The sequence below is a fragment of the Orcinus orca genome, chromosome 3, assembly GCF_937001465.1.
Source record: "Orcinus orca chromosome 3, mOrcOrc1.1, whole genome shotgun sequence".
NCBI classification, from domain to species: domain Eukaryota; kingdom Metazoa; phylum Chordata; class Mammalia; order Artiodactyla; family Delphinidae; genus Orcinus; species Orcinus orca.
This window is the reverse complement of record NC_064561.1, coordinates 121,930,828-121,942,805: the sequence shown is the minus strand read 5'-3', so window position 1 is coordinate 121,942,805 and position 11,978 is coordinate 121,930,828. Positions and strand designations below refer to the sequence as shown.

The 11,978-nt window shown below is 46.5% G+C and overlaps 1 protein-coding gene across 1 annotated transcript in view; it reads left to right on the top strand.

Annotated features, from left to right (window-relative positions):
- The window catches only part of THBS4 (thrombospondin 4), a 49,847-nt gene extending 49,168 nt beyond the window's left edge, over window positions 1–679 (top strand). The window contains exon 22 of the mRNA XM_004270853.4: window positions 458–679. Within this exon, the coding sequence (XP_004270901.1) occupies window positions 458–519 (62 nt within the window). The 3' untranslated portion in view covers window positions 520–679. The remainder of the gene's footprint in view (window positions 1–457) is intronic.
- Window positions 680–11,978: the final 11,299 nt, after the last annotated feature.

The window sequence follows — 11,978 nt, the reverse complement described above, 5'->3', positions numbered from 1 at the left end:
TCCAGAAGCCACAAGCTCATGCCACACATTCCCGAAACCTGAGAATCCCTGTGTCATCCAAGTAAAAGGCCGATCTCATTTCTCCTATTTGATAGATGAGGAAATTGAGCCCCAGAGAATTAAACTGCTTGGCTTAGAACGTGGGTTCAGTGAGAGATTCAGGCAGGTTTAATTGATAGGCAGCCTTCATTTTCATACAGCTCACACAGAATCATAAACTCAAAATCCATTTTTTCTTTAGGCCTGTGAATGAGCGTTCCTGGGCTTTAAGCCAACAATCTGCAAAGCAGCGGCGGTAGAAAATGGCGGCCGGGGGGTGTGGCGTGAAGTGGTGTCTTTGGGGGCCTGCTGGGTGGGCTGACAGCAACCCCTACAGGATGCCTCCCAGCGTGAGATGCACCAGGATGCGGGCTGGAGGGAGCCTTCCTAATCCCCCTGTGCCTGTTCTCCTTTGCAGACACCATCCCAGAGGACTTCCAAGAATTTCAAACCCAGAATTTCGATCGCCTGGATAACTAAACCAAAGAAACAATCCGTGACTGCTTTTCCAAACACTGAAACCACATATTTTTTTAACCTCCTACAACTTTCTTTATATACACTGTGGCTTTCTTTTGCCCACCCAAATATACCAAACTTTTTATATGAATGTAGCAATAAAGAAGAGAATTTCTAAAAACTGTGTTACCCAGACATCGCTTGCACGTGGCTCAGGCTTTGATGATGTGTGTGCCGTTCTCTGTGGTGTCCACGTGCAACAGTCAAAAGGCTCAGGCCAGAGGCTCCTCTTCCGTCTCTCCAGTTAGCTTCACACAGAAGCCTCACAGTTCCGTGCTCACCTCAGCAGCCTCCCTATTCTGGGTAAGAAGCCTCAGAAACACTGCTCAGGGACACCTTTCCTATGAAGACTTTTCCTGACCCATCCTGGGGCGGATTTGTCCAGTTCCTTCTGTTACGCTCCCCACCTCACACACACCCCTTCTGCCCAGACTCCGATGCCAGCACTTTCAACACGGTTATTGTGCTTATTTATATATTTGGCTCCCTCTAGTGGAATATCAGCTAATTGAGAATAAAGGACCATGTCTTAACTACAATCTGTATAAGCTGAGTGCCCGACATGGAGTAGATAGCCAGTAAATTTCTGGCTGGCTGGATGCACGAATGCCTCTTAAGTAATAAGGACAATAGCGTATATGGATCATATAAGCCCTCCTACAACTCAGAAAGCCGCTCACAACATACACCCTATGTGCGGTGGCGCCGGCAGCCTCTCTGTGTGTAGGGGACAGAAACTTGACTGATTTTCGCACTAGCCTTTCTCCCACTGCATTTGTTAGGCAAAGATCCAGGCAAATTTTTATAAATTCCCTTAGATTTTTGTTTCAAGGAACATTGCTGGGCAGTAATATATTCTCCAAATTCTAAAATTCCTGGAAATATTTTAAATCATAAATAAAGGGTAAACACTGTGACCACTGTTTTATTCTATTTCAGTAGTCAGAAAACACAGTGGCATATGCATGACCAATATGAGATGTGCAGGATTTCGGGCCACCTCTCACATGTAAAGCCTACAGATGGAGGTTGCCTCAAAAGTCAGGACTTAGACCTTCAATCAGGGTCTTCAGTGAGTGGACAGAACTTAGACCTGTCTACCAATTCTTCCCTCTGCTGACACAGAGGGAATCTAGTCTCGCAGGCAGATCCTGCTACAGGAGCTGCCTTCCCAGGATCTCTGGGCCATATTTCTGTTGTGACACCTGTGGTTCCACATCTACAAATCTTTCCCAATTCTAAAAAGCCCAGGAAGGAGAAGTAAATTCATATGGTTGGAGATTGTCACCTCTCAATCTTCCCCACTTTCCTTGCTTTTTGTATCCCACTGAAAGGTTATTTCCTGAGCCCCGAGGGCCTCCAGGAGCTCTCTGGCCCTCCTGGTCCACACCCACTCTATGGTAGAGTTACGTCATACCTTTATAGGTATAAAAGTATTTCATACTACAAAAGTTTAGTGTGCTTTCTCTGGAGTCCTTGGCACTTTACTAGCAATATGTGATGAAGGCTACAGATACTGTTCTTGGGGGATTTCATTCTAATCACTCAAGTACATGCCAAACTGAAATATATATTTTTAAAAACGCATACAACTCAATAACAAAAAACAATCCAATTTTTAGATGGACAGAGAACTAAACAGTTTTCCAAAGAAGACATCAAAATGGCCAACAGGCACATGAAAAGATGCTCACCATCACTAAGCATCAAGGAAATGGAAATCAAAACCACAATGTGGGGGGGGCTTCCCTAGTGGCGCAGTGGTTGAGAGTCCGCCTGCCGATGCAGGGGACGCGGGTTCGTGCCCCGGTCCAGGAGGATCCCACATGCCTCAGAGCGGCTGGGCCCGTGAGCCATGGCCGCTGAGCCTGCGCGTCCGGAGCCTGTGCTCCGCAACGGGAGAGGCCACAAACAGTGAGAGGCCCGTACCGCAAACAAACAAACAAACAAACAAACAAAAAACAATGGGATTCATCTCATCTATTAGAATGGCTATCATCAAGAAGACAAGAGACAACAAGTGCTGGTGAGGAGGTGTTGAAAAGAGAACCCTTATACACTGTCTGAATGTAAATTGGTCCAGCCACTGTGGAAAACAGTATGGAGTTTCCTCATAAAATTAAAAATAGATCTACCATAAGATCAGTATATACCAAAAGAAATGAAAATAGGATTGCAAAGCAATACATACACTCCCATGTTTATTGCAGCATTATTCACAACAGCCAAGATATGGAAACAACCTAAATGCCCAATGGATGAATGGATTTTAAAAAAAAGATGTAGTATACACACACAATGGAATATTATTCAGGCATGAGAAAGGAGGATCTCCTGCCATTTGCAACAACGTGGATGGACCTTGAGTATAGTATGCTGAGATAAGTCAGATACAGAATGACAAATACTGTGTGATATCACTTATATGTGGAATCTAAAAAAGTCAAACTTTTGAAAAACAGAGTAAAATGGTGGTTGCCAGAGGATGGGAAGTGAGGGGATAAGACTGCTGTTGTTTAAGGGTACAAACTTGCAATGAGAAGTAAATACGTCATAGAGAGCCAATGCACGATACAGTGAATACACATGACAATATTGTACTACAATCATCAAACTTGCTGAGACTAAAACTTAATTATCCCAACCACTAAAAAGAAATGATAATTATGTAATATGATAGAGGCGCCAAATATCACTGCAACAGCAATCACATTACAACATGTAAATATATCAGATTAACATGTTGTATACCCTAAATTCACACAATGTTATATATCAAATATATTCAATTTAAAAAAGCAAAGAAGTGGAAAAACTGTGAAAATTGGGAAGCACTTGAGAGAAGCTAGACAAAGGCCAGATACACACCATAGGAACAGGCTAGCAGGTGTGGTACCCTCTTCCCCAAGTCACAACCTGGGACTTTTGAATGTTTACACTCAACTTTATCTCAGTGACTCAAATTCCTATTAGAGTTTCATTCAGGTTAGTAAGGTCCTCCTTTGAGTTTTAGTAACACCCCTAGGAGTCTGAGCAGCCATCACTCACTCACCAACGAGGATAAAGTCATCCCGTTGCCTATCCACCTCCTCAATTCTGACTGAGATCAAGGGTCCTGGGGGCGTGGGAGGTGTGACTGGCCGAGAGAAGAGGCTCATCACTGTGGGGAAAAGACCGTGCCTGGGTAGACTCCCACCAGGTGTGGGGAGAGTTCTTGGGGCAGGAGGAGGGTGCAGAGGGCATCAGGAGACAGCTCCAGGGCCTGGGAGCAGGTGCAAAGAGGGAGGTAGAGCACATTTTGCCTCCACCCAAGAAAGAAAGGAAGCTCTCCCCTCTCCCCTCCCAGGTTATTATTCCGGGATCTCAGAATTAACTAAAGATACAAACTACAAAATCTGAAGTTTATAAGTTCAACTTAAAACTCTTACTATACTCGGGGAAAGGGCAGGGAGGATAAATTAGGAGTTTGGGATTAACATATACACACTACTATATGTATAATAGATAAGCAACAAGGACCTACTGTATAGCACAGGGAACTCTGCTCAATATTCTGTGATAACCTACAAGGGAAAAGAATCTGAAAAAGAATAGATATATACATATATACACATATATGTATAACAGAATCACTGTGCTATACACCTGAAACTAACACAACATTGTAAATCAACTGTACTTCAATTTTTTAAAAATCTTACGATTCTACTATACTCTATCAATATGCAAATCTACTTAGTACTCTATAGCAAAATTTATAACCACTTTTAAGCTTTTGATTGTTTAGTCCCATTTGCAAACAATTAAATCTCCCTAAGCATTTAAAATTGCATTTATAAACTTAATACATTAATCTATAACATAATACTACAGTAATTTGTGATATACTATAAATTTACTATGTTTCAATTTCACTTATAAACTTTTCTGTCATTTGTCTGACAAAACCTACCTACATACTTACGTAACTCTTACAAATATAACAAACATGAATATTGTGGGTCACAAGGTATCTTAACCACCTATTTATATATTCAACCAAACCCTCCCATACCTTTTAACTTAAAATTACAAGACTAAAATCAAATACTCAAGTTCAGTTTATTAAATTCTCGAATATGCCAAATTCTCTTAAATATTTCAAGTACTTTACACACCACATAGTCAAAGATAATTCCCAAACACCACACAAAAATATTGGGATGACTGGTTCAGCATCTCTATATTTAAGTTTTCTTAGGAATAAAAGACCCTTACCCAATAAGGAAACTATACTGTTTCAAGACATTTGGGGTGAACTCAGTGGACTGAGGTTGTTTATTAGCCAAAGTTTTGGGGCTCTGGACACTGAAGGGGATTTTTCTCATGACCCCAAAGGGAAAGCTGGGCTCTCCTATAGTCCCAATGTTATTAGGGATTTCAAGTGTATGCCCTCCAAACAGGGGTGGCTCATATCCCACTCCCCTAGATTCATGTATAAATGACCTAGTTCTCAAGTTTCCTCACCTCTAGACCAGATTCTTTTTGTGCTGGAAGAATCTACAGTAGCCATAATTGTGTTTTCTGTGTACAAAAGCTTCCTTCATAAGGAAAAAAGCAAAATCAACAAAAAACAGCTAAGTGACAACATTGATAGAATTTTTTTTTTTTTTAATTTTGGAGGAGTCTGGGAAATGCATCCTCAACTCCAAATAAGTGGCTGACAGTTGTTCTAGAGCACAGCCCATTTCTACCATGGGGATTGTCACTCTACAGAGGGGACTGTCGCTGTACCTTGGTGCAGCCCTCCCTGGCTCCAAGGCCATCAACACACAGCAGGCTGCAGCATCACTGAACAGCCTGGCGATCCTGCCACAAACCCTCCGAGGCAATGAGCTCAGGGTCCACCTTCTGCCTGAACGGAAGAATTGGGGAAAAGGGAGATATGAGCAGGAGGTGGGTCTGTGTCTCAAGGTGCTACCCTACCGCATTCTGAATGACCTCAAATGTTGGTGATCTAAAGGGTAGGATCATCTTTGGGTTTCTGGGGCCTACCTGAAAAAACAGAATAGCCACCAGGGATACGGTTTGGAAAAGTAGGACTTAATGAAGGAATGAAACTGGAGTTGGTCTAGAGGCAGAGGGGGGTGGCCCTTAGAAGAGAGAAAGGGATTCCCCAAGGCTGGTGGAGCAGAGGGGTGGTGGGGTCTGGAGTGGCGGGGTCTGCCCCACTCCCACACAGCAGGAGAAGGTGGAGGAGTCTCCAGTGGGGCACCCGTGGGTGACTGTGGACTGGACACTTAGCCTGCACGCTGAGAGCAGAGGTGAGGGCTCTGGGTAGCCAAGACTGCAGGGGCAGACAGGCCCATTATAAGCAGCATCACTGCAGCCACCAAGAAATGGCGCCCCCGTGTGGTGGAGGACCAGACGCCCGCAGGAACATCCAGTGGCCGAAGAGCAATGGTAGAGTGGGTGACCACCAAAGATAAAGCCCCCAATCTCATATTCTGAAGCCATAGAAGCCCAGGGATACTGAATGGGGGCATGGGGGTGAGGGAGCAGCCCCAGGAAGAGCTGACAATGGAGGTCGGCCGGATGAGTGGGCAGGAGGCCAGAGTGAGAGCAGGGGCATCTGCTGAGCCCCAACAGAGTGGAGCAAACAGAAGGAAAGTCAACGAAGGGAGGACATGAGGGGCAGCGCCAAAGGGATCTGCACTCGGAGAAGTGAACTGGGCCACAGCGAGAGCGGGACCACCTCCACGACCCACACTCCCAACGCCAGAAGGTGTTTCTGCAGACACTGTCCATCCAGCTCCGTTCACCAGAGGCAGAAGCAGGCAGCCCCAGACCCACATGCAGAAATGGGGAGCCTGCAAAGCACATGTACTGGTCTAAGATAAAACTCCTGACCATGTGTTGTTTCTATAAGAAAGAATGGAATACAAGTTAAGAAAGTGTCAAACAGACCAATGAGGGCTTCCCTGGTGGCGCAGTGGTTGAGAGTCCGCCTGCCGATGCAGGGGACACGGGTTCGTGCCCCGGTCCGGGAGGATCCCACATGCCGCAGAGCGGCTGGGCCCGTGAGCCATGGCCGCTGAGCCTGCGTGTCCGGAGCCCGTGCTCCGCAATGGGAGAGGCCACAGCAGTGAGAGGCCCGCGTACCACGAAAAAAAAAAAAAAAAAACCAGACCAATGAGCAGTTTAAGTGGGTTCAGCAAAATATTGCCTAAGAGAAGTATAGATGAATAAATGATATAAAATGAGAGCAATTAAAATACAAACAGGGCTTCCCTGGTGGCGCAGTGATTGAGAGTCCGCCTGCCGATGCAGGGGACGTGGGTTCGTGCCCCGGTCTGGGAGGATCCCACATGCCGCGGAGGGGCTGGGCCCGTGAGCCATGGCCGCTGGGCCTGCGCGTCCGGAGCCTGTGCTCCGCAATGGGAGAGGCCACAGCGGTGAGAGGCCCGCGTACAGCAAAAAAAAAAAAAAAAAAATACAAACAAAACAGCCTTGATTTCAGCTCCTAGCTCACACCACCAAGGCTGGACCCCAAGCTGGTTTCTTGAGCCACTACAAATCAGACTTGCATTATTCAGCTCCTACTGACTAAATTTGTTCTTAAAATTAAAAGCTGCCTGTGTTTAAACCAGGCCACATCCTTCACCTTAGAAATTCCACAAAATAGCTCCTGAGCCGAGGGGTCCAGATGGGTGGCTGGGTGGTGGAGCCGGGTCCCAACCCTGCCCTGAAGGGTAGCCCTCAGAAGTCACAGCTTCAGCTCAAAGTGCTCTGAGAAAAGGATTCGTTTCAGTTCTTGATCCAAGTGGTGAACTAACACACAAGTTTCGCCTCCGTGAAGTTTAACTTGCTAAGTACTACCAAATTTATACACGATGAAGCACAACAGGAATCCCTGTCGGGAGCATGTGTGCCCACAAAAAAGACTTGTCCAACTAAGCGTGAACATCTGTTGCCACGTTTCAGGTTCTTAACTACTTGTTCATTAATGCTTATTTTATAGCATCCGCTAGAGTAAGCAGTAGCAGACATCTAAAGTCTAAGAAAAATTTATGGAAGGAAAATTCTTATCGAAATTTCTCCGTTAGTTTATTTTTAATGAGTTATCCTGTTCCCCAACCCTCTCCCACCAGAATTCTGAGGATGAGAGTTCGAGAACCAACATCTCGCAAGTCCCTTCTCACCCTGTGGTTTCTGTGAGCTCCTGGAGGATGAGGACTGTGCAATTTTCATCTCCAACCCTCCCCTCTCCAACCCCCCACCCCCGCGCTTATTAAAGTGTTGAATTGGAAAAGCCAACTACATCAAGCCCAAGAGCAGTCGGCTTCAACTTCCTGTCTTTCTCCAGAGAATCCACTAGGTGGCGGCAATCCTCTAAAAATAGCCCTATTCTGAACAGACTGCTTCTTTTTTTTTTAGCTAAAAGACAACTCCTAAAGTTCATTAAAAGTAAAATAACTACTACAGTTTATTAAAAACTTACTCTACCCCTAGCACTGTTAACTACTAATAGTTCAGTGCTTAAGAACTCTTATTTACCAAAACATAACAACTAAACAAAAAACAAGCACCATGCGTGAAACATCCTAAATTGGAATGATTGCAGATTAGGCTCTGAATGATCACTGAAGCCTCATTTCCTTTGCTCTCTTTCAGGAATTGCCTAGAGAAGCCTTTTTCCATGTCCCTCAACCTAAATTCACATGATAGCCTTCTCTGTGAGCCAAGCAAAGAGCCATTCTCCATCCGTTCATTATTCACTCACTCACTCATTCATTCATCAAACACCCAATAAGCAATGACCATGTGCCAGACACTGTGCTAGGCACTGTGAGGGCTGCAGCAAAGGTACACAAATGCAGTTGGCTTCAGTCCAGGCCTCTGTACGAGTGAAAGTGATTTTCATTCTAGTACTGATCAGAATTGCAAAAGTATAATTTATTTTAGAATGAGATGAACCTTAAAGCCAATCTCTAGATTCCCTTGCTCTTAGACTATCTATAACACATTCGTCTATTGGAAGAACCCCTACTTACTTAATCCTGAGAGCTCTTAGCTGGGTCAAAAGAGCCTTGTCCTAAATGTCCCACCAGGAAGGATTTTCCAGGGAGCAGAGGGCAGAGTCCCAGGCCAGGACAGGTGGCTTGACAGAAACTGATTGAGGCAAAAACTGTTTGGCCTGCAGGGTGTTTTCGTTGTCGTGTGGTAGTTTGTTGGTTTTGTTAACCTGAGCAAACATTTAAAACACGGAAGAGTTCACATAAAAATCTGGATTTCCAGCTTCCCTCAAAAAATCAAAAGCTCTGGCCACACCATCTGCATTCCTGACCAGGAACCTCAGCGAGGGCTGTGTCCGCCAGGTCTCCCAGGTCCCATTCAACCCTCGGCACTCAGTAGGCTCCTGCCTGGCTGCTACGGGCGTCTGAGTCTGACTGAGACCCTCAACTTGCCAGATCCAAGGTACTCGGCAAAGCCAGCCGGGAGTACAGAGAAGGGTTAGACACCAGCCCGCTGGCTGATGACCTGCTAGATACCTTGGCCCCAGTCCCACAGCTACTGAGTGGCTCAGCCTGGGCTCTAATCCAAGTGTCCCAAGTCCTCGTCCTAGCAGGACTCCGCAAGAAACAGAAGGCCGTCAGATTCATAACTGAGAAGAGATTAATAAAGGGGCTAATGCAGAAGGTAGGGGCAGGTTTCGGGAAACCAAAAGCGAGAGTACAGTATCCCTTCCTCTGCTCCCGCCCCACTCCACCCACCAAGCAAGAGAGGGGCGCTGTTCCCACCCCTCCCCACCTCCCTTGACAGAACTAGAGGCAAGAGTTGTCACCACTTCTGGAGAGGGTGAGGGCAGAGAGTGCAGCCAACAGGACCTTGGGTAGAGGGGCACAGCCACACCCCACATGTGCAAAACCCCACGAAGGAGCCAAGGAAACAAGCAGCCCACCCTCAGTCTCCTCCCCCTCCCCGATCACTCAGACTCAACCAGAGCCAATGTGCCAGGGGGTCCACTGATGCCGAACGCCAATGCCAGCCCCTCCAGACAGAAAGCAGAGGAAGGGCAGGTGGGGAGTGGGCCCCCCTTTTGACCCAGGACGAAGAGAAGACCCCCTACTTCTACTCCACCTTAATTCAGCTCCACCACACTGCCCTCTGCCCCGGGCATTGGACCAAAATATCACACACCAACACAGACAGGGAGGAAAAAGACTAACAGTGGGCTTGCCTGGTGGCGCAGTGGTTGAGAGTCCGCCTGCCGATGCTGGGGACACGGGTTTGTGCCCCGGTCCGGGAAGATCCCACATGCCGCGGAGCGGCTGGGCCCGTGAGCCATGGCCCCTGAGCCTGCGCGTCCGGAGCCCGTGCTCCGCAACGGGAGAGGACACAACAGTGAGAGGCCCGCGTGCCGCCAAAAAAAAAAAAAAAAAAAAGACTAACAGTAACAGCTCGACTCAGAGAGCATTCCAGACACCCTGTGCACATTACATCTAATCCTGACAACAACCTGCAAGGGAGGAGGAGGGAGAGGATTCCCTTCTTGTAACTGAAGAAACCGAGGCACAGATTGCAAAAGGGACTTGGCAAAGGACACCTACGTTATAAATGGCAGAGACGAGATTCAAACCCGGTGTCCCTGGCTCCATAACCTGAAATTATTATATAGTTATAGAAAATATGCATCAATTGTGCAGAGCAGAGTTAAAAAAGCAGGCCTGAGATTTCTATCCTAAAAGCCTGCTTGCCGTTTTGATCATGAAGAGATGTCGAATGACAAAATTGGTTTTTCCTCCTCTACTACAGGGACTGTTTGGTTATTCTGCTTTATTCTGTTTATACAGTGAATTACATTTCTAGGTGTCTTTTAATATGAAACCATTCCTTAAAAAAAAAAAAAAAAAGCCTGCTTGCCAAGTTGGCCTCTGGCTGGCATCTGAGAGCCTGGGTTTGGGGAGGGCTCCCTCCATTCCCAGAACTGAGAAGTGTGGCCCATATTGTACCATGTGGCTTATGCTGAACACCTGCTTCCCTGCCGGGCGTCTGGAACTTCGGTACGTGCTAGGCAGAGTGTGCTTGCATGCCCAGCCCCCAGTAACAACCTGGCTGCTGAGTCTTTAATGAGCTTCCCTGGTGGACATCTCACATGTGTTGTGACAACTCCTTGCTGGAGGGGATTAAACACGTTCCTCTGGGAGAGGAATCTTGGACACATGCACCTGGTTTCCTTAAGATTTTGCCCCGTGCCCCTTTTTTCCTTTGCTGATTCTGCTTTGTATCCTTTGCTGTAATAAATCATCACCATGAGCTTGTCTGTATGCTGAGTCCTGGGAGTCCCCTAGCAAGTCACTGTATGGGAGGTGGTCTAGCGCACCCCTGAAACATCAGGCACCTCTCGCGAGCAGCTGAGTGAGGCCCTGGGGCTTGTCAAGTGCAAAGACGAAATGAAGGGCTATTTCTGCATCATTCATGAGGAAATAAAGAGGGACGCAAAGGTAAAAGCTAAGGCTAATAACTACAAATGCCCCGTGGGACCAGAGGAGAAGACGCACAGTGGAGACCACTGAGGTGAGACACACATGACCAGGGGCAGAGACCAAATGGTGTGGCTTATTCGGCTAGTCCTGCACCTGGAGGAATTTAAGGTAGAGGCTACGACTCCCAATATCTGCTCTATCCTTCTTTCATAGGCATAGAGCCCACAATTTTACCTGGAACATAGATGCCTGGAATAAGTCTACATCTCCCAGAGTTCCTTGTAGTTGGGTGTGGTCATATGACTAAGTTCCAGCCAATGGCATGTAAGCAAAAAAATTATGGTAGCTCTGGGACTCTTCTTTTAAAGACAGTTGATGTTTCCTTTCTATCCTTTTCTCCCTCCTCCTACTCTGGAATATGGATGGAACGGCCAGAGGTCCAGAAGCCATCTTCGACAGAGGAGAAAACTTCGGGAATGGAAGTGTCATAGCACAGAACAGGACAGAATTGGTACTGTGAAGTCACACACTGGCCCTAATATTTCTACATCTCGGCTTTTTGAAAATGAGAATTTTTTATCAGTGTATTTGGGGCTTTTCTGTTACTCCCAGTTGAATTTAATTCTCCCTAATACAGGAGATACTCAGGATGGGCAAGTGTTTGCAAAGTTATGTATCCAAAACCATAAAATCACCAGATTTTGTATCTGAATGGTGATTAGGGACCATCTTTTTCCACCTCCCCATTTTACAATTGGAGAAACGGAGACCCGGTCATCTCTGATTTGTCAGGGTCCCATAGCTAGTTAGGAGCGGGGCTGAGACTAGATCCCAGGTGTGGGAACCTGCAGGCTCAAGCTTCTCCTTCTGCTGTGAGAACCACCTCAGCTAGGCCAGGTCAGAGGTGAGGTCTGAGACGCTGCTCCCCTCCAGAGCGCTCCAACAGAAAGTGCT